At 34.2% G+C, this 22708-nt stretch overlaps 1 protein-coding gene across 5 annotated transcripts in view; it reads left to right on the top strand.

Moving 5' to 3' along the window:
• Positions 1-19014, top strand: part of ANKRD17 (ankyrin repeat domain 17) — a 159568-nt gene extending 140554 nt beyond the window's left edge. For all 5 annotated transcript variants that reach the window (XM_036078045.2, XM_036078043.2, XM_036078040.2 and 2 more), the window contains 8 exons: positions 56-211; positions 2339-2488; positions 3779-5415; positions 9336-9533; positions 16364-16612; positions 16991-17169; positions 17527-17691; positions 18412-19014. In XM_036078045.2, the coding sequence (XP_035933938.1) occupies positions 56-211; positions 2339-2488; positions 3779-5415; positions 9336-9533; positions 16364-16612; positions 16991-17169; positions 17527-17691; positions 18412-18471 (2794 nt within the window). In that variant the 3' untranslated portion in view covers positions 18472-19014. The remainder of the gene's footprint in view (positions 1-55; positions 212-2338; positions 2489-3778; positions 5416-9335; positions 9534-16363; positions 16613-16990; positions 17170-17526; positions 17692-18411) is intronic.
• Positions 19015-22708: the final 3694 nt, after the last annotated feature.

Raw genomic sequence — 22708 nt, 5'->3', positions numbered from 1 at the left:
ATTTAAAATTCTACATTTGTTCTATATTTAATGTATTTTCCTCCCTCTGTTAAAGATTGTCAGAGACTATCAATGAAGTAACCAGTAATTCTCTGTCTACTTGCACAAAATCTGGTCCATCTCCCCTTTCCTCTCCAAATGGGAAGTTAACAGTAGCAAGTCCTAAGCGTGGACAAAAAAGGGAAGAAGGATGGAAGGAAGTTGTAAGAAGGTGAGTGATTGTTTCTTTAATTGTTTTTCTCATTCTTTTTATGTGAGGTGTTGTTTACCTTACCCTTAGATTCCTCCAACTATCCCAGAGGTTGCAAACGAACTGGTGGCCCAAGGCTGAATCTGGCCAACAGAGATAGTGTGCGTACACTGTATTTTAGATGGGAAAAAAAAAAAGTAGATATTAGTACTTCTAAAATCAGGAGATTTTACATAAAAAGTACGTAGACTTTCCGAAAAAATTACATGGATGATTGTGGTATTTGCTTGACCCCCAGGTATTGCTATTTGGTAGAGAACTAATTTAAAGTCTTTAGGGTGATAGAGTGTGTCTTACTCAACTTTGTAATCTGAGAGCCCAGTATGTGGTATCTTTTACATACTTGTAAATATTTGAAGAATGAGTAAGTATTGGTTTCAAACTATTCTTGTCTTTAAACCACAGGATGCCTTTATTTAAAGGATTTTAGGACTGAAATGTTTAGTTATATTTTGTTTGGGATTTTTAGAATTATATATATCAAAAAGTAAAACAGTATCTCAAACTAAAAGGTGGTAAGATACCACAGAGGATCTATTGTAAATCTCTAATAACCTATTCTAAAGAACTTCCCAGAAATTTCAACAAAAATTTAAGCTTTTGATTATTTGAAAGAAGAGCTATAATGAACCAAACTTATTCCTGTTAATCCCAATCTTTCATATTTTTGACCAAAGCCTCCCCCTGCCACTATCTCTATCTTCATCTGTCTCTGTCTCTGTCTCTCATTCACATATACACACACACTCATTCACATATACACACTCTGTTAAACTAACTGAAATCAATCACATTAGAGTACTATCTATCTAAAAGTAAGGTAATGCAGTTTTTCTGCATGTATTTTATACTGTGGTATACTAAGAAATTCTTAACTAATTTGAAAATAATGATCGCTATTTTGCCCTTTAGAAAAAAAGGAATTATCAAGTAACTTAGTTATGTATATTAAAGGGCAGGGGTCATAGCTAACCTTTTAAAAAATACAATATTTTAATTTACTATTTAATCTACCATTCTAGGGGTGCCTGGGTGGCTCAGTAAGTTAAGCGTCTGTCTTCAGCTCAGGTCATGATTCCAGGGTCCTGGGATCGAGCCCCACGTCGGACTCCCTGGTCAGTGGGGAGCCTGCTTCTCCCTCTCTCTACAGCTCCCCCTGCTTGTGCTCTCTCTCTGTCAAATAAATAAATAAAATCTTTAAAAAAAAAATAATCTACGATTCTAAATAAATAATTTACTTGTTCAATAAAGCGTAGCTGGCTCATTCTCTTTATTGAGAATTATACTGTATTTCTTTTAGGAGCATCCTTTAATTTAGGCTGGTCAGAAATGTATATGTACCTTTTCTGAAATGTGAATGTTTAGAATTGTAAAGCAATTTTGCAAATGTTAGATGGGTTTTGCTTTTTTAAAATTCCAGCAGGCTCTTCTCTTTCCTCACACGATGAAACATCCTTTAAATGAGTTTCCATGTTGATGGATAATCATCTTAATGCCTCTAAAAGAATGAAAGGAAACAATGCATTTTTAATATCATCCTTTCAATTTTAAGAGAATAAAAAGAATGTGAGTCAAACACCCAGGAAGTGCCCACAAGAAGCCTTTCTTGTTTCCTCAGTCTGGATTAGGTGCCCCAACCAGTGTGTCTTTATGATACCCTATTAGAGCACTCATGGCATGGTGTTGTGGCTTTCCTACTTGCTGTCTACATAGTCAATATATGTGGGCAGGAACCTATGTTTATCTTATTTGCCATTAATATTTGCATTAACACAGTGCATGTGTATATAATATGTGCTTTATAGATATTAATGAAAGATGAAAGTCAAAAAAACCAAACCATCTTTGGTAATGAGATGAGAAGCTGTGGTAACATGCTCGCGCACTCTCTCACTCTGTCTGTCTCTTCTGTCACTCTTAGTTGCCTTTTATCACCTAGAGTAAGAATAGATAGAAGAGGCTGACTCAACAATAATCTATTCTGTATTTACAGAAATGTATTTTAGTATAAGCCTCTTTCCTCATATTTTAATCATAACCACTGATACTAATGATAAATCTTAATTTATCTTTGCAACTTTTAAACAGGTCAAAGAAAGTATCTGTTCCGTCAACTGTGATATCCAGAGTGATTGGAAGAGGAGGCTGTAATATTAATGCTATTCGGGAGTTCACTGGTGCACACATAGATATTGATAAGCAGAAAGACAAGACAGGAGACCGGATAATAACGATAAGGCAAAACTCTGTCTCTTATGTTTTCTCCCTTTGTGTTTTATTGCACTGTATCTTAATGAAATACAAGTATTTTGAGTTTTCAGTGGATCTTTATGTTTAATAGCATACTTTTTAAAATGGGAATTTGATTAGTATGAGAGAAGATAACCTTTACAATTTTTTTTCTCTAATTCATGTGCTCTTATGAAATATTTCAAAGGGCTTTTAAAGGAATTTTTCGTGTGTGTGTGTGTGTCAAAGGTTTAGATAATCTTTTCCTTACATAAACTGTTCATATGACATTCTTAAAATTTTATTGAGACTTTTTAAGAGGGAATAGGGGTTTCTCACCCATTTTAAGCAGTAGGCTTCCCTTTTTCCCCTTATTGGCTTTTGAGATTTATTATTCTGTGATTGTATCCTTAGAATATAAGCTCAGTCATAGATATAAATCTGAAGTGGATATTTGTCTTGTATTGACTATGTCTATACCTGAATACTCTTAAAATAAAGATATGATATTCTAAGAAATCTTAAGTTTGGTTGTGAGAGGCAGGTACCCCATTGCAGAGTCTGATATTTATATAGCCTACTTCGAAGGAAGCAGTTAGCTATTTCTATCTTGCACTTATCCTCCTCTCCTATCTTGTTTTTCCCTCTCCTGGGATAGGTGGGTAGTGACAACCTGCCTTATCTAGAGAAGAGGGAAGCAGATATCCTTTATGAGTAATTTCCCCCTTAGGGTTTCCATAAGGCTTTCCTTGCAGTCAAATATTTTCTTGAAGATCTAACATTAGGGTTTGACCTTTTGGCCATTGTTAGCATTATCAAGATTCCACTCTCATTTTGAGACATCTTTCCAGAGGAATTGTAACAATCGTTCTACTAATAGAGATTAGTCATAGATGGGGTCATTTTAGGTAGCAGGATTTAAAATAAAATACTGTTTTCTTACTCAATTTTTTTTTGTTCTTTGTTTACTTATATTGCTTTTAATAAAACATTGATCAACTGTTTGACTTTACAGTATCATTATGGATTAAAAGTACAGTGGTTTTTCTGACTAATATATTTTATAGATAGGAAAAGGACATCTTAGTGTAAGGAAACAGTATTAAAATGCATTTTTGAAAAGGGGCACGTCTGGACAGTTTATTGCTTTGCAGAATATCTCAAGAGTAGTCAGAAAATTGCTGCTTAACTTTTATTATTCTCTATATGTATGTGTACACATTCACGAATGAATTTAGGCTTCGCCTATTAAAAAGTAGGAGAAATTGGGCCTAATTCCTTTTTTTGGTCAATTTATAGGGGTGGCACTGAATCAACAAGACAGGCAACTCAGTTGATCAATGCTCTGATCAAGGATCCAGACAAAGAAATTGATGAACTTATTCCAAAGAATCGTTTGAAAAGCTCCTCAGCAAATTCCAAAATAGGGTCATCAGCACCTACCACCACTGCTGCTAACAGTTCCTTAATGGGAATTAAAATGACGACTGTAGCTCTGTCATCAACATCTCAAACTGCCACAGCACTCACTGTGCCTGCAATTTCTTCTGCATCTACTCATAAAACCATTAAAAACCCAGTGAATAATGTGAGGCCTGGTTTTCCAGTTTCTCTTCCATTAGCATATCCTCCTCCACAGTTTGCACATGCTTTGCTTGCTGCTCAGACTTTCCAGCAGATCCGTCCACCAAGGTTGCCCATGACCCACTTTGGAGGTACTTTTCCACCAGCTCAATCCACTTGGGGTCCTTTTCCTGTCAGGCCTTTGAGCCCTGCCAGAGCTACTAACTCGCCTAAGCCTCACATGGTGCCTCGCCATAGCAATCAGAATAGCAGTGGTTCTCAGGTGAATTCAGCAGGTTCTTTAACTTCAAGTCCAACAACTACAACCAGTTCATCAGCTTCAACGGTGCCTGGTACATCTACAAATGGCAGTCCAAGTTCACCTTCTGTCAGAAGGCAGCTTTTTGTCACAGTTGTGAAGACATCCAATGCCACCACCACAACAGTCACAACCACAGCAAGCAACAACAGCACTGCACCCACAAATGCCACATATCCTATGCCTACTGCCAAAGAACACTACCCAGTATCATCCCCATCTTCCCCATCACCACCAGCCCAGTCAGGAGGGGTTTCTAGAAACAGCCCTTTGGATTGTGGAACAGCATCTCCAAATAAAGGGGCATCTTCCTCTGAACAGGAAGCAGGTAGTCCACCAGTAGTAGAAACAACAAACAGTAGACTTTCAAACAGCAGCAGTTCTTCTGGGGGTTCATCAGTTCATTCTGCTCAGCAACAACCTCCGGGTTCTGTTTCTCAGGAGCCAAGACCACCTCTTCAGCAGTCTCAGGTTCCTCCCCCGGAAGTTAGAATGACTGTTCCTCCTTTAGCAACAACAAGTTCTGCTCCAGTGGCGGTGCCTTCTACTGCCCCAGTGACTTACCCTATGCCTCAGACACAAATGGGATGCTCCCAGCCTGCCCCTAAAATGGAAACCCCTGCTATTAGACCACCCTCTCATGGCACAACTGCCCCTCACAAGAATCCAGCTCCAGTGCAAAATTCATCTGTTGCAGTCCTCAGTGTCAATCACATTAAAAGACCTCACAGTGTTCCCTCTTCTGTCCAGCTACCTTCAACCTTAAGTACACAAAGTGCTTGTCAAAATTCAGTACATCCAGCAAATAAGCCTATTGCTCCCAATTTCAGTGCCCCCTTACCATTTGGGCCCTTTAGCACATTGTTTGAAAACAGCCCTACTTCTGCTCATGCCTTCTGGGGAGGATCTGTTGTTTCATCTCAGTCAACACCAGAATCTATGCTATCAGGAAAATCCTCATATTTGCCAAATTCAGATCCTTTGCATCAGTCTGATACTTCCAAAGCTCCAGGTTTTAGACCACCATTACAGAGACCCGCTCCAAGTCCCTCAGGTGAGTTCATATTTTCTCACATTCTGCAGCTTGTGATTTATGCAAGTGATAGGAAAACTCTTGGTCATTTTCTAATTTTTTTTTTTTTTAAAGATTTTATTTATTTGACAGAGAGAGACACAGCGAGAGAGGGAACACAAGCAGGGGGAGTGGGAGAGGGAGAAGCAGGCTTCTGGTAGAGCAGGGAGCCCGATGCGGGGCTTGATCCCAGGACCCTGGGATCATGACCTGAGCCAAAGGCAGACACTTAACGACTGAGCCGCCTAGGCGCCCCTCTAATATTTTTACTCAATGACTGGGCCAGATAGACAGAGATTGTTGAATTCATTTACCTGAAATGCTGTTTGAGTATTAGATGTGTTGAGTATGGCATTTAAAAAAAAATCTTTTTAGAAGCCGCAGTGGATTTTATCTTGAATTTACCATAAATAAATTTCATTATCAGGTATATTTTTCTCTCTCAAATAAAACCGTCTCTTATGTTTAAATTTAATAAGGTAATGCCATGAAAAGTTTATTTAAAAAATAATAAAGCTCTTAAAAATTTGATTTCATTTCTTTTTTTAAAATACTGAGAAAAATATAGAGCCACATAGTTTTAATAAGGTAGCTACTAATCATATGCACTATTTAAATTAAAATTAAATAAAATTAGAAATCTCCTCTCAGTCAAGCTGGCCATATTTTTTGAAATTTGTTTTCCAGTTTTATTGCAATAAAACTGACATCACTATAGGTTTAAGGTGTACAGCATAATGATTCGACTTACGTATTTTGTGAAATGATTACCGTAATAAGTTTAATTACTATCCATCACCATATAGATACAATAAGAAAAAAGGAAAAATATTATTTTTCCTTGTGATGAGAACTCTTAGGATTTTACTCTCTCTTCACAACTTTCATACATATCATGCAGCATGTTGTACATTATCATGTTGTACATTACATCCTTAGTACTTCTTTATCCTGTAACTGGAAGTTTATATCTTTTGATCACCTTCCTCCAGTTTCCCTTCTTCCTACTCCGCACCTCTGGTAACCACAAATCTGATCTCTTTTTCTTTGAATTGGTTTCTTTGTTTTTAGATTCCACATACGTGAGATCATACAGTATTTGTCTTTCTCTGTCTGACTTATTTCACTTGCCATAATGCCCTCAAGGTCCATCCATGTTGTTGCAAATGGCAGGATTTCATTCCTTTTTATGGCTGAGTAATACTCCTGTGTGTGTGGGTGTGCACACACGTATGCATGTGCATCTGTTGATGGACATTCATTCATCTGTTGATGGACACTTCAGTTGTTTCCATGTCTTAGCTCTTGTAATAATGCTGCTATGAACATGGGAATGCAGATATCTTTTTGAGTTAGTGCTTTTGTTTCCTTTGGATATATTTCCAGAAGTGGAATTGCTAGATCATATATACCAGTTCTATTTTTAATTTTTTGAGGAATCTCCATACTGTTTCCAAAGTGGCTCTAAGTGCTTAATAAGCACATATGGCTAGTAGCTACCATAATGGACAGTAGAGATATCAAATATATCCATTATCTTAAAAAGTTCTACTGGACAATGCTGATATTTATAGAGGATTTAAAGATCTCCTGGTTTTGAGTGATTGCTTTTTTTTTTAATTTTCTACTTTGAAATGTTTTTAGATTTATGGAAGAGTTTTTCTATAATTACCTCAACTTCCCCTAATGTAAATATTTTATATAATCCTTTATTTATTAAAACTAGGAAATTAATACTGGTACAGTATAATTAACTAGACTACAGACTTTATTCAGATTTCACCAGTTTTTCCAGTGATGTTCTTTTTCTGTTGCAGTGTCCAATCCAGGATACCAAGTTGCATCTAGAGCTATGTGTTTTAGTATGAACATTTCAAGTAATTAAAGATAAGCCATGCCAGAGATAGACAAACTATCGCCCATGGGCCAAATATGGCCTGCTGCCTGTTTTTACATTTGTAGCTTTTTAAAATTGAGATTCAATAATAGTGTAAGATTTTTTAATGACTTAAAAATTTTTTTTAAATAATAATACATGACACAAAAAAATAGGAAATTAAAAGTTCAGTGTTCGTAAATAAAGTTTTATTGGGACACAGCCATGCCCAGTCATTTACATATTGTGTTACAGCTGCTTTCATGCTGTAATGATAGCCTGGAAATACTGCTATTCAGCCTTTTGCAGAAAGGTTGCCAACCTGTGTTATTGAAGAGGTGACATTCTGGGACTAAAAATTTCTAAATTTAATGTGGACTGGGTATTATTTTTGCCTATTTCTATGACATGTGAATACAATGTAATGAACATGGTCAGTAAATATTTCTTTGCTGGGGACTGATTGAAATATTTATGTGTACTTTCAAAATAACATCATTTCTCTTAGAATAAATATAATTTTAAAAGAACATTATATGCTAATGCACTGGAAATGTTTTTATATTTCGTTTTTATGATAGTTGAAATTTATTGAAAATACTTCACTTTTCAGGAAATCTAGGTACTGTGTTGAGAAAGACTAAAATTAAGATTTAGAGAAAAAAATAAATTCTTATTTTGTGGAAAGGTATAGATAAAAGGCCAGCTCTATAAGGGAGGTGAGGTTTGGGGGGTGTACAGTTGATTAGAGCCAAAATTAGCATTGAAGTTTAATTGTAGAGCCCATTGGAGGGGAATACTACTTGATTCAGGTAAACAGAACAGGCATATTTGCCTTTACAGCTCCATCACTATTACTACACTCAAGAAAATTAACATTAATTCAGCAATACCACCCAATATTCAGTACCATCATCCCGGATATATCCATTATGTCTGTATGTTCCTTTTTTTTTCTGATTCAAGATTCAGTCAGGTTGTACACATTGCTTTGGCTGTTATGTCTCTGAGGTCTCCCCCAGTCTAAAATATCTCACTACCTTCCTTTGTTTTTCTTGACATTGAATCCTTTGAAGAGTCCAGTTGTTCTGGAGAATGTCCCACATTTTAGATTAGATTCATCTATTTCCTAAGTCTGTGATTACATTCAGGTCAAACATTTTTGGCAGAAACATCAGATGGGTGATGTTTTGAACCTCACACTGCGTTACATCAGGAGGCATTCAATGAAGATTGTTTCACTATTAGCTATTGCAAAGAATGGCCACTTAGTTAAAGCGCTGATCATCAGATATGTCCATCATATAAGTATAGCCATGTTTTTTTCCCTCTAGTTTTTTTTAAGACTTTATTTTTTTAATAGCACATTTAGGTTCACAGAAAAGTACAGAGGAGGTTGAGAGAAAAGTACAGACATTTCCCGAATACCTCCTGCCCCTAACAGGCATAGCCTCTTCCATTATCAACATTCCCCACCAAGAGTGGTACATTTGTTAGAACTGATGAACCTACATTAATGTATCATTATCATCCAGAGTCTATAGTTTACATTAGTGTTTACTCTTGGTGTTGTACATTCTGTGGGTTTGAACAAATGTTCAATGACATGCATCTACCAGTATAGTATCATACAGAGTATTTGCAGTGTCTTAAAAATTGTGCTTTGCCTAATCATTCCTTCCTTCCCCCTGAGTTTTTTAAAGATATATTTTTTATGTAATTCTTTGGCCATTAAGCCTATTTAAATTCCAGTGTTGATATGAAATCTACATGTATTCTGTAATAACTAATTAAAATATCAGATTAAAATTAAATATAAAAATAATTTTCCTTGATAATTGTCCTTTTTTTATAGTTATCTTTATAGAGGGGGAAATGACTAGTCAATAGACTGGAAGAATAAGCAAGGAGAAATTTTTTAGCCATCTAAAATATTTGGGGGTATTAGGGACCTCTTGGAATTTTAGGGTTTTTTTTAATTTTTTTCTTCTACAGGTAACAATTATAAATTATCTTCTAATTATAGGTATTGTCAATATGGACTCGCCATATGGTTCTGTAACACCTTCTTCTACACATTTGGGAAACTTTGCCTCAAACCTTTCAGGAGGTCAAATGTATGGACCTGGGGCACCCCTTGGAGGAGCACCCACAGCTGCTAACTTTAACAGACAACATTTTTCCCCACTTAGTTTGTTGACTCCATGTTCATCAGCATCAAATGGTGAGTATTATACATTGTAATTCCATAAGAAGAGTTTGTATATATGTTTCCTTAAAAACAAAAGGTTTTTAAGTGGGAAAAGACAAAAGATGATTTAAGAGCTATGAGCAAGTCTTGAACATATCAAGACTAATGAAATGGGAACAGAGGAGCAAACATTTTTGTAAATAACAAATGATTAAAAAGTCTGAAATAAAAATTTAAAAAAAAGTCTGAAATACATCATAATTTTTGAGTGATTTTACCTGCTTAGTTTTTTCTTACTCCTCTTAAAATTAATTTTTATCCCTAAATATATAACAGATCTAGGTTAGTGTCTTCTGTGTATGTTGAGCTGAAATTAAACCATCATAGGAATAAATAGATTCCTTAAGATACTACATATAGGTGATTCATATTCACCTATTTATATATAAAAATAAGGATAGTTTTTTATTTTCATGTTCATGAAAAAATAGGAATTGGGAGAAAAGGAGTTAAAATTGCAACATGACTGCTCATTGTAAAATGTTAACCTGAAATTTTTTGATAGTTAATCTTTAAAATAGAATGGATTCTCAGAAGCAGAGAATGTTTTTAAGCACAACTGGTATTAATGTTTATTACTTTAGATATTAATATTTATTTAGGAAATAAACTCAGAAATTTTTGGATGAAATTCACGAAGTATGATAGGTTGTTTTGCCCTATAAGTTCAGTGTGTGGGCTTTTCATTGTTTTTTGATTTTTTTTTTTTTTGTGGTTTTGTTTTATGTTCACTTGATTTTTGTTTTTGTTGAAAAACATTGTGCTTTTTGTAACAATGCAACCAATATAGGTTAGGTTTTCTACTACATTGCTAACTGATACAGAATGTCATTGAAGTCATTAAAATTTTCATTGATGCATTCCAACAACTTTTTGTTTCAAAAGTTTCATTAATTTTCAGACTTACAGAGAAGTTGAAAGAATAAGAAGCATCCATATTCCTTTGAATTGGTAATTCCTTAAAATTACCAATTTTTTAAACATTTTGCTCTATTTTATCTCTTTGCTTTTTTTATTGTTGAACCATTTAAAAGTAAGATTCAGATATAACACTTAAGACCTAAAAACTTTAGTGTGCATCTTAAAAATAAGGATTTTCTTACACAGCCACAATACCATTATCAAATAGCTAATGTATTAATATTAATTTAGTAATATCATGTGATATGCAGTCCCTATTCAGATATCCCCAGTTGTCCTAAAACATTTTTTATAGATGTTTTTCCTCTTTGAACCATGAATCACTCAAGGTAAACGTATTACATTAGATTATGTCTCTCAAGTCTAACTTAAAAAATAATAATAATTTTAAACACAATAGTACAAAGAACCCTTGTATATTTTTATCAGATTCATCCCACTCTCCCCCTACAGTGTATTTCTGGGTGTGTGGATGTATAGAATTTTTTTCCTGTACCATTTTAGAGTTGTGGATATCAAGCTATTTCCCCCTGAATACTCTAAATGATAGTATTTCTTAAAAACAAGAACATTCTCTTCCACAGCTATGTTACAGTTAGCAAATTCAGCAAATTTTACATTGGACAGTATTATCTAATAGCCCATATTCGCATTTCACCAAGTGTCCCAATAACACATTTATTATTTCCTCTCATCCAAGATTCAAATCAAGATCACAAATTGCATTCAGTTCCATGTCTTTTTAGTGTCAAATAATCTGGAACTGTTCCTTCACCCTTCTTTGTCTTTCAAAGAAAGTCTTTGGAAGATTACAGGTCAGTGGTTTGGTAAAATTCCCCTTAATTTTGTTTTTCTGATGTTTCATGATTAAATTTAGGTTATTTGTTTTTGACAGGAATATTACTATATAGTCAATGTTGTATCCTTCTTTCAGTACATGATATTGCATAATATGTTAGTTTGTACCATTATTGGTGCTGTTAACTTTGATCATTTGCTTATGATCATGTATGCCAGGTTTCTGTACTTCAAATTATCATTTTTCCCTTTGTAATTAATAAGTAATCTGTGGAGAGTTTCTCTGACACTGTGTTCTTATTCCTCATCAGACTTTGAGACACAGAGTGTAAGGGAATGGGGGAAGAAGTAGCACTTGTCTGAGTAAAAATAATAGTTTTGCTTTTGTAACCAGGTTAATGTTTATAAATTTCAAAAAGAAAATCAAGTTTGATGAAGGAAAAAATAAATGGATAAATGGAAATAAACTTATCTGTGTTTCAAGTTATTAACATAAACCTACTAAAAGAAATCCAATAAAACTCTTAAACCATAGTACTTTATATACTCTCAGTCTAAAGAAAAATAGATTTCAAACAAATCTTCAGTTCTACTTAGGACATTGGATTTTTATAATGTTATGGATAAGCAATTCTAAAATTATGGGGTCTATTGTAGGATTGGGCAAGTAAGTATATTTTAATGATGTAATCCATGGTCCTCACTGTGAGAAGAGGAGATGTGAAATGGGGTAAGGCAAAGAAGAACCCTATGGAATTGGATTAGAATTAGAGGATTAGTGTGAACTCAGGATTTTTCATTACCTGTATATTGGAGTAAATCCTATGAAATTGCTATTTTCCCACCAGCTCTATCTACTGAAAGGGCCTAAAAGCAATTAATTTTCATCAGGAGTGAGCATATCCAGTGTCCAGATCCATCTGTTAAATATTTTTGTCCACTGAAAGAAATAGGCTTTCTTGAGGAAATAGCTGATTTGAGAGCTGGGGCGTATCGGGAACTTGCAAAGTCTTAACGGTGTCAGAGAGTAATTAAGTGCTCAAAATGATGGGGACATGTCAGGAAACACAAAGCAGCTTTAAAGAGACTCCCACTGGCCAAATTCAGGAAAATCTGACCACCAAAGTGAATAATGGCAGCACACTGGATAAAATCTAAGAATCCATAAGTCCATAATGATTAAGATTTAAAAATTTTTTTTTAATTTTTTAAATTTTTATTTTTTTAAGAATTTAAATTTTTAGAAGGGAAGGGAACTCTCTTCCTTACAGTATAGGGACAACTCATACATGTAGAAGGAATTGTAATTAGAGTCATTGTTTTGTAATCATTAAAGGATTGATTTAGGCAAGACTCTCACTTTTACTTCTTTTTTTGTTGTTTTTGTTTTACAAATAATTTTGTTTATTTTATTATGTTAATCATCATCTCACTTTTACTTCTAATACTGAATTTTTAACTAGTCTGCATTTTCCCCACTTAATATAAATCTTAATACTGTTACTTTTTAATGACCATTTAGTTTGTTTTGTCAGACTTTCAGCTCTTTTTAGGTAATCTGTTTGCTTTTTTTTTCTAATTATATAATTAGAGATGAGAAAAGAAATTATAATAATTTGGCACTTTTCATGACAAGGAACATAGACCCACCAAAGGAATCTCAAGGAAAATGGTATTGACTTTTAAAGCTATACAGGACTGTCTGCAGAACCATGCAGGATTTGATCCAGGGCCGTCTTCAGAGCCATCCAGCTATTCCCTCCATCTCTCTCTTTAGAGGATTTATGACAGACTCGTGGTCTGTGTCTTGTGAGTCTCCTCTACGTTTAGCCTTCTTCATAATCTCATCTTGTATATGGTCCTCAAAGATTCAATTCATAATTAGTTAAACCAGTTTTTCTTTGTTTATCAATTGTACCTTTCTGAATGAGGAATATAATTTGCTTAGCTCCTACGTTCAAGTCGGGCCATGTCAGTCATAGATTACTGCTAGCCTGAAATGGATCATTCTTCAGTCAGACACCTGTCATTAGTCCAGTAAGCTTGCAGGGAGGAAGCAGAAAACAGTCATCTGATAAAAATATGGCTAGTGAGATGGCAGAATCTGTGAAGAGGGCAAATCTCTTAAGTGGGGCTGGTCAGCAGACAGGCCTAGTTACTCCATTCATTTAAACAGAATATGGAGGGTGTTTTGCTTTGCTTTGCTTTGCTTTGCTTTGCTTTTGTTTTTGGAAGGATTCGGGAAAGGAGAGAGAAACCAGATCTAACACTGACAATAGGGCAGGTTTCCAGGGATGAGTGTGGGAGAGGTAGAATTCATTTGTCTGACCCATCCATCAGTCCTTGCCTGCTTGTCACCTTTGACTTTGTCTTGGCATTACTTGTTCTGGGTTGATCCTTTTCAGGTGTGTAATTGTGTCCTTTCAATACATAGTTTAAAAAACAAAACCCACAACTTTCTTTATCCCTTGTGTTTACACCTTCTGGAATATTCTTTCATTTCTACTACTTTCCTGAGTTTTGTCATTGTTTCCAGTTTTACTAATTCTGAATTATGCTGTTCTTGCCTATGTTTTTCTTTCATTTCTTTTAGCTCACATTGGAATTTTAGAGTATAGCTTTCTTTCTGATACACCTTTGGAATATTAGAATACAGCTTTCTTTTTGGCATGCTTTTATTATCTGTAAGATATTCTGGATCCATATCTCTTAGTTCATATAATAGCTTTGTATGGAATTTGACTGCATTTCTATTCTGTTTTACATTTTAAATTAAATGAGTTTTCCTGAACTTTTAGAAAGGATAAGTGGATCAGTTATCTTCTCTAGCTTAAAGGCTCTAGAATTTCATCTTTTAGGCAAGTATGCAAAAATATGGCCTTAATACTTTATTAAATCTGGCTTTGTTATCCTTACCCTCCCACCACTCCCACCTTTGCCCCACTCTTGACTGGATCTTGTGTTTGCTTTGCATCTGTTGTCCCTTTCCTGCTCAACTTGGAATCCATTCCCAGAAGTTTCTTAGCAGTGTGAGGCTTTATCATGGATTGAGGCTTCAGCAGTATTTTTGAGAGTTCATAGGGTCACTATTGCTCCAGCTGCTTCAGAACTTTTTGTAAATCCCTTGCAATTACCCATGCATAGGCAGAACTCTCCCAGTTTCACCCACTCTTCTCAGATTGGCCTTCTCTCTGCTTTCCTTTGAGTACCTTTGACTGTTTTGTTCTCCTATTCTGTTATTAAGTCTGGAGAATTGCTTCTTTCCACACAGATTCTGATACCACAGAGGTCTTACAGCTTTTGGTGATTTGTCCCCATTCACTTGTATCTTTTGATTCATTTGGATATTTTGTTAGTTTTGTTATAGATGTTATCCAGGGGTGTTTGGCTTTGCTAACTTAGTAGCTTGTTTTTATGGAAAGGTTTGGGAAGAATCAAAACTTGTGCTGCTACACCTCCATCTTAGAATTCCTTCTTATACCAGTGCAGTTTTAAGGTGAATTTAGAAATATGTATAATTACTTCAAAGACACATATATGGCTTTTCTGTTTTCTTATGATTTATTAAAAGTAATACTGTCAAGAAATGCTAATGGATCCATGACCACAGAAGATATATTTTAATTTTTCATTAGAGACTAACAGTTCTCTTGGTTTACTTATGCCGATAAGCTCGTAAGTTTCATGTTTTTGTTCCCCAATAAAATCTATATCCTTATAATAAATTATAATTTATAAAGTACTTTCATATTCTTTTTTTTTAGTTAATAATATTACTACGATTCATTGAGAGAGGTGGTACTATCAGTTTAGCCAAAATAGACTTCTGCAAGCACTAGTAAGATGAAATTTATCTCCGCAGTACTTTCCAAATCTATACAATTCTAAAATAATACATGGCAAATCTTTTTTTAAGCATATTCAGACTAATACTATTACTGAATTTTTCTTTGTCTTTCACATTCCCTGAAAAGTACCTTGGGAAGTAGAGGCACTATGCTTTTGTGTATGTGTGTGTAGATAGATAGGTTGATTGATTTTGCAAATTTATTAGCTACCTGAATCCCTTTGGAGGAATATACACATACACACAGAGAGAGAAAGAGAGAAAACTTAAATGAGAAAAGATGGTTAAATGGAAAAGTATTATTAAGTGACTATCCCTAGGGCTTCTAGGGCATACAGTCAGGCAGTTATGAGTAAATTGTAGATAAGCAGGTAACTCTTTTGACTTTTAAGCTTCAGACTCCACCATTTACACCCTATTTAAATTTAAATGTGCTTGATATTTAAACTTCAAATGGGAAATACAATTTGGGTTGTTCTTGTTTTTTCCTCTCTCTAGTACATGAAGAAATTGAATCACTAAAGTATACTCCCAAATATTAAGAACCCGCCTTGTTTTGATACGTAAAGCTTAAATTGTCATTTTGAAAAGCTTGTTCTGTGGAATACCCATGTGATACATGATACAATAAAACAAGTTGGGCAGTGAGGCATAGCCCTCTGTTGGTATTTTATTAGCATACTAAGTTTCTGTAAAGTTCTGATTTAAAGAAACTTACTTTTTTTCTCAAGTTAGATTGTCCAAATTTGTTGGCTCCTTGAATCCCTTTGTTTTCGTCATAGTATACCAAGAGACTTGTGTTCTCAAGGAAACACTTCAATTGTTTGGAAATTGCCAATACAGGCATGATTTTCCCCACCTCTCTTTTGTTGTTGTTTAGCCTTTTTAATTTAAACATTGTCTTCTCATTGTTGTGGTGTTTATTTTACTCAGTGTCAAGCATTTATTTAAATATTAATTAGCTTAATGGGTTATATTACCTGTGTAGTTGGACATCTTCACAGTCTGCTATCACATAACTAAATGGAAAAATTGTGAATCAAATTAAAAAATGACTGCAAAATCATAGAACTTAACCAAATTATTTAATATGCATAATTTTTAAGCATTATTCTCATATTTCATTTTTCCTCAGAGAACACATATATAAGGTGTCTTCAGAATGTAAGATTTGGTTTTACAAAATTACACCCTCTGTAGATGACATTTATACTCTTTCAAAATATTTTTTCTCTAGATTCTCCTGCACAGTCAGTATCCTCTGGAGTTCGTGCACCTTCGCCTGCCCCATCATCAGTACCTTTAGGGTCAGAAAAGCCCAGCAATGTCTCTCAGGACAGAAAAGTTCCAGTCCCTATTGGGACTGAACGTTCTGCACGTATCAGGCAAACTGGAACTTCAGCTCCATCTGTTATTGGGAGTAATTTATCCACATCAGTAGGGCATAGTGGCATCTGGTCCTTTGAAGGGATTGGTGGCAATCAAGGTAAGACATGCTATTCTACCTACCAGAAATTAAGTTTTAAATTTATGCATTTAACTAAAATATTGTAAGTAATATTTAACAGTCATTCTTAAAAGATCTATATTCATATCTCTTGGTTTTCACTAATCAGGTTTATCTCACCTTGGCTTTTTTTCTTTTGTAACACAAAGTGTTTAGGTTATTTTATTAGGCTATTATATCACTACCTACACACATGGAAATACTGCAGTAAATATATAAAAGTAGGTCATTATTCCGAAGGAATGCACAATTCAATGTAGAAAATTCTAGATAGAAATATATTAAATATTTTATTTTACTGTCTTCTGGTTTTAAAGATCACCAGCTATCTTTTTCTACCATTTTGTTTTCCCTCAGACAAAGTAGACTGGTGTAACCCTGGGATGGGAAATCCTATGATTCATAGGCCAATGTCCGATCCAGGAGTGTTTTCACAGCATCAAGCAATGGAGCGAGAGAGTACAGGAATTGTAACTCCTTCTGGTACATTCCATCAGCATGTTCCTGCAGGATACATGGACTTTCCTAAAGTTGGGGTAATGGTGACTTAAATAAGCACTTTCATATTTCTAAATGTTTTTCTTATTATTAGCTTCATTTTACTTCCAAGTGGATAAGTGTGAAATAATGCACGGGCTTCAGCTTGTAATTATAGGTGAAAATCTGGCTAGAGAAATGTTTTTTGACCAAATATTTTGGCTGTAGTAGGCTTACATATAGTCTAATGCTAGAAGAAATCATATAATGGAAAATAATTTTTAGATTACCTAGATAACATACTTTTTCAAAATAAGATGAAGTTTCATTTTTAAGGCTATGGATTATATTGGGAAAAGTAAGCAATGACTTGAAGATATGACTGTGTGCATAATTTTTTCTTCTCCTTTTTTAAGGGTATGCCTTTCTCTGTGTATGGGAATGCAATGATTCCTCCAGTAGCACCTATTCCTGATGGTGCTGGAGGACCCATATTTAATGGCCCTCATGCTGCAGACCCCTCTTGGAACTCCCTGATAAAGATGGTTTCAAGCTCCACAGAAAATAATGGCCCTCAAACGGTAAGGCTGATCATTCAGGGAACATTTCTTTAGTGTTTATGAGATGCCAAGACAAATAGGATACAGGTAAATCATGGTAGTGAGGGAGTATGGTGAATACGGGTAATTGAGAAAGTTGAAGGGAATTTAATACAGCAGGAGGATATGGAAAATGGTACCAAAGGTAGTGATTGGAGCAAAAATTATAAAAGGCATAATATATTTCATTGGGTAGCAGATGGTAAGTAAAAGATTTTAAATTACAAAGTGTTGTAACTTTATACATCAGAATTTACTAGTGGTATGAAAAGGACCATCTAGAGGTTATTTATTATTATACGTATTATAAATGTCAGAACAGTGTATAATTAAAACTCCAAAAATTCACAGAAATGATTAGTGATTAGTATATTTTAGCTTATGTTGGTGTATGCTGAATATCTTTGACTCATTTTCTTTCTTTAATCAATCAGTCTGTATGCATTCAGGTAATGGTTTTTAAAAAATGACAATAAATCAGATCCTGTTTGAGAAATAAGAGGAGAGGCAGGAAAACAACAAATAAAAGTGGCTTATCATTGTTTTTCTTCATTGTTTCCAAGTATGTTGCAAATTGAATGAGATTTAGCTATTTTAGCTCATAGATATTAAGAGCACTTCCTTAGTTTTTAAGAGTTTTGTTTTAATCAAATATGTGTTAAATATGTAATACTTAATAAAATGCATGCTCTACATTCATAGGTGTGGACTGGACCCTGGGCACCTCACATGAACAGTGTGCATATGAACCAGCTTGGCTGATGAGGATCAGCTTGTTAGCCTGCAGATTCCTTTTCATTCAGAGGAAATCACAAGTGGCCGAAAAAAATTTATGCTCCCAAATCATTCTACTGATGTGCTTGACTGAAGTGTGTAGGCTTTTTGCAGAAGAAGTTACTAACTGACCTATTTTCTGTGAACATTTGTGACTGCCCATTCCCCACCAACATCCGTTTTACCTTAGTTAGCATTTTTCTTATCGTTTTTCTTTTTTTCTTTCCCTCTTCCCCTTTGGACATAACTTTCTGTTGAAGCTGTTCTTTGGCTGGTTGGTTTTAGTACTGTAAACTGCTTCTGAGCAAACACGGAAATTTAGCAAAATTATGTAAACTTGATCCTGAAGTTTTAGAATGGCAAATAAATGTACAATTGTTTACATAACAGAAAAGGCTAAGCAGAAAGTAAATTTCAATATGTCAGTATAGAGGCTCTACTTTATGTAGACTTAAATTAATGTGAGATATGTACCTTCATATTCAGAAATCTGGATGTTTCCTTCATACATTAAACTATTAATAAGCATAACTTTTCTGCTTGTGTAATTTAAGTATAAAGTAAACCAATGGGCATTATCAGTGATGTTTCCTGATGTTGGCTTTTAAAATACCCATCTTGCTCTCTTTTTTGCGTTTGTTTGCAGCAGGGCACATATAGAAGAAATTTATCACCTCTCCATGTCTTTTTATTACCTTGCCACACTTTTAAAACTAATACACACTTCTCTCTTCATTCTTCTCTTCTCACCTTTACCGCTAATAACAGTAAAATTCTCTTGCTGATCGTGAAATAATGTTTTATAAAGATTTTTATTGTAATGGCTGCTACAGAGAAGCGGAGCACCTTCATCATCACCTGTGGTTCTTCTAACCATAAGATGTTTAGTCTTTCTGAGAATTTAAAAAGCCACCACTGGTTCCTAGTCAGCATATACAAGCTCTTACTATACTGTTTATTATTAAATAATTCAATGTACTATTTTATATTGGATATATTGATTCTTAACATTGGCTTTCCAGTCATCAAGAGTCAACATAAAAATTCCAATTTTCAGTAATTTAGTGGAAAGTATCTTTTTTCCCCCCTAATTTTAAAGGCTCCTTATTCTCTACACTTGTATATTATCAGTGAAAGGGATCAACAGCTAGGGGCAAGTAATAAAGGAAATTTTGCATTTGTCATTAAGACAATTTATGGTATACATGAATATACAGAATACAAAATAACGTCTTCATTTAACCTGTTTATATAAGATACAGGGCCACACTAAACTACTCAGTGAGATTTATCTATTCCATTCACTTGAAACAATAAACAATAACATATCCAAGAAGAATATGTGTCCTACCCTGTCTCATATGGAAAAATAAATTATATGGTTGAAATAAAAAAGAAAGTAAGCATAAAAGTGAAATAATGAATGCATCAATCTGCCCTTTTTTTTTAATTAAAAAAATTCCACAGTAGTGAAACTCAAATTCAGATAAATTGCCCAGAGTTGACAATATTAATATGGTTCCTTGGCTGTAAAGTAAATGAAATGATTTCTTTACTCTGATAGCCTGAATAAAGAGTAAAAAGATTTCTCAAACATATCTAGAAGTTTGTAAACAACACATATATATTTCAATTTAGGAGGTGATCTTAAAATATATAAATTTGTTTTGCTACCTATGATCGATATGACCAAAGTTAGGGCAAAAGCTAAATGATATCCTGCAAACATACCTCTGAAATAAAATTATAGCACTTTACTAAGAAAGGTGTGTAATGCTGTTTAACAGAGTATTTTATATATGACTTTTGCCACTATCCTATAATTTCTTGTTTAATTTTTTTCCTGAGTTAATTATAATTAAAATAATCCTGCTAGATAATAGATACCACCCAGTATTTATTACAACACATGAGTTGTGTTGATTCACAAAACTGAATTTGTTAAGATGGGGGGTGTCTTAATAAGAAATAACCTATATTTTCTTGACTTTAAACCTATGGGACTGGGGAATATAGATTGCATGCTCCATATTTAGTTTTGGAGCTCCATCTTATTGAGTACAATACCATGATTTTAGAAGTCTGTATTAGGAACATTTTTCAAACACATTTTTTATATTTCAGATATACAACAGTGCATTTTTATTTGAAAGATTAAAAAAAAACCATAATCTTTTGAGACCATGCAGGTCTTTCCCCCTTTTGAAAGTATATGCTATGTGTAATTGCAGACTACATAATGTATTTCTTTCATTCTTTTTTTTTTTTTTTTTTTAGAGACAGTGTGCCCACGACCTGGGGGTTGGGGGGGTGGTTGGCAAAGGAATAGGAAGAGAATCTTAAGCAGGCTCCACTCCCAGCATGGAGCCCAACACGGGGCTTGATCTCACAACCCTGAGATCATGACCTGAGCCTGACACCCGACTGACCCACCTAGGCACACCTTTCTTTCATTCTTTTAAGAAGTGACTTAACTCTTCGAAATAATATTTGGCTTAGCTCACACCTTAAATAGCAAAATAATTAATATCCCAATTGTGTAATCTTTTTATACCAATCATTTCATTTTAGAGATGATTTTATTTACCAGAGCCAACAGAACCCCCATTTCATGAGTTTTCAACATGTATCAACATATTCACAAAAATTGATTGTAGTATTCATGTGAAAGATAGTTTTCCCTTCTGTTTATTACTGTAAAAATAAGTCATTAGTAGTTGAAAATTAACTTTTTGTTAAATAACTATACTTACTGTCATTTTTTTCTCAGGAAAAAAATGGAGCGGGGGGTAATTTACTTCCAGATCCTGTCTTGTTCATGAAAATATTATTCCATCTTTCTCTTGACTCAAATGACCTAAATACACATTTCATAAAAATTATTTTGCACACTATTTTATTCACTTTATACAAAGTGATAGACTAAAGAGGGAAACTCAAAATCACAAAACCTCTTCAGAGCCCCTGTTTTATTTCATCTGTTCTTCATTTTGAGCTTTTTAGCAACACTCTCATTCATGCAGATCTGGCATTACAGAACTTCCTTAATGCCAAGTAGTATAATGCAAACTTTTGGAAAGGAGGGATAACTCTGCTTTCCACTATTTGGGCCTATGAAAGATTTGGTAGGAAAGCTCTACTTTGAGATAGCGGAGAAACCTGTATACATCCCACTGATAAATGCTTGCTTCAAGTCGCAACACTCAATTAACTGGTGCTAATGCCAGGTGATGAATTTAGAATGAGAGCTTCATTAGTGCTTAATATGACTTACTATGTTACATACCTTGATTGCAAAAATACTATCACTTGTATTTTGGGTAAATGAGTGAAAAGTGTGCAACAATGGCTTGACATAAATAAGAATTCCTTTGTGATAGGACAGTTGGAATACATGACTAAGAGGTTTCATATTAGACTTCTATCTTTAAATGCATTCACACTTTTGAAAGGTAAAAGTCAATTTTGCATGCTAAGTAAGAACCATGATAAAGATGAGAGGATGTTTTTCAATAGAGATGAAAGGCTAATTTTACATTAACTTTGGTTTTAAAAAGCAATGCATTAAATAAGTAGGAAAGAAAAAGAAATTCAACCTAAATCTAATTCCAAGAGGTCACTTTAACAATTGCTCATGAAAATTATTTATCTTTTAAAAGTTCTTTTATCAAACATTTCAGAGGGCATATTTGGGAAATGAAAAATTTAAATGTACGTTTACACAGTTTATATGTGTAAATAGCCTGTATTCAAATTTTGAATTTTTGAGCCCACTCTGTTCAGCACTGATTCAGAAACTGCAGAAAGAAAATGAAACAAGTCTCTATTTTTAAGGAGCTTAAAGTTAAAAAAAATTAGTTGTGTGACATAGTAAAGACAAGAATAGGCTAATTACAAATGTTGAACTTTAAAAAAATGTTCTAGTATGCTGCACAAGTTCATTTGCAGTGTTAGACTTGACAAGATAATCAGTTGGTTTGTTCAATGTTTGTATGGTCATTTCATACTGTACTCTGCGATTCAAAAGAGGTGTTACCACAATTTTGGATAACCAGTACATGCACATTAGTGCTAACACTCTCCTTTTGTATTGTTTTATAACTGACAAATACTTCCCCCAGCATTCTTTACCAAGTAGAGAAGTTCTGATCATCCCTATTATATGAATTTAGAAATGTATGTTAATACATATGAAATTAGCAGAAGTTAAATATTCATAAATTTT

Source organism: Halichoerus grypus, chromosome 3 (genome assembly GCF_964656455.1).
Source record: "Halichoerus grypus chromosome 3, mHalGry1.hap1.1, whole genome shotgun sequence".
Lineage (NCBI taxonomy): Eukaryota > Metazoa > Chordata > Mammalia > Carnivora > Phocidae > Halichoerus > Halichoerus grypus.
The sequence above is the reverse complement of the archived record's forward strand: the minus strand, read 5'-3'. Positions and strand labels throughout refer to the sequence as shown.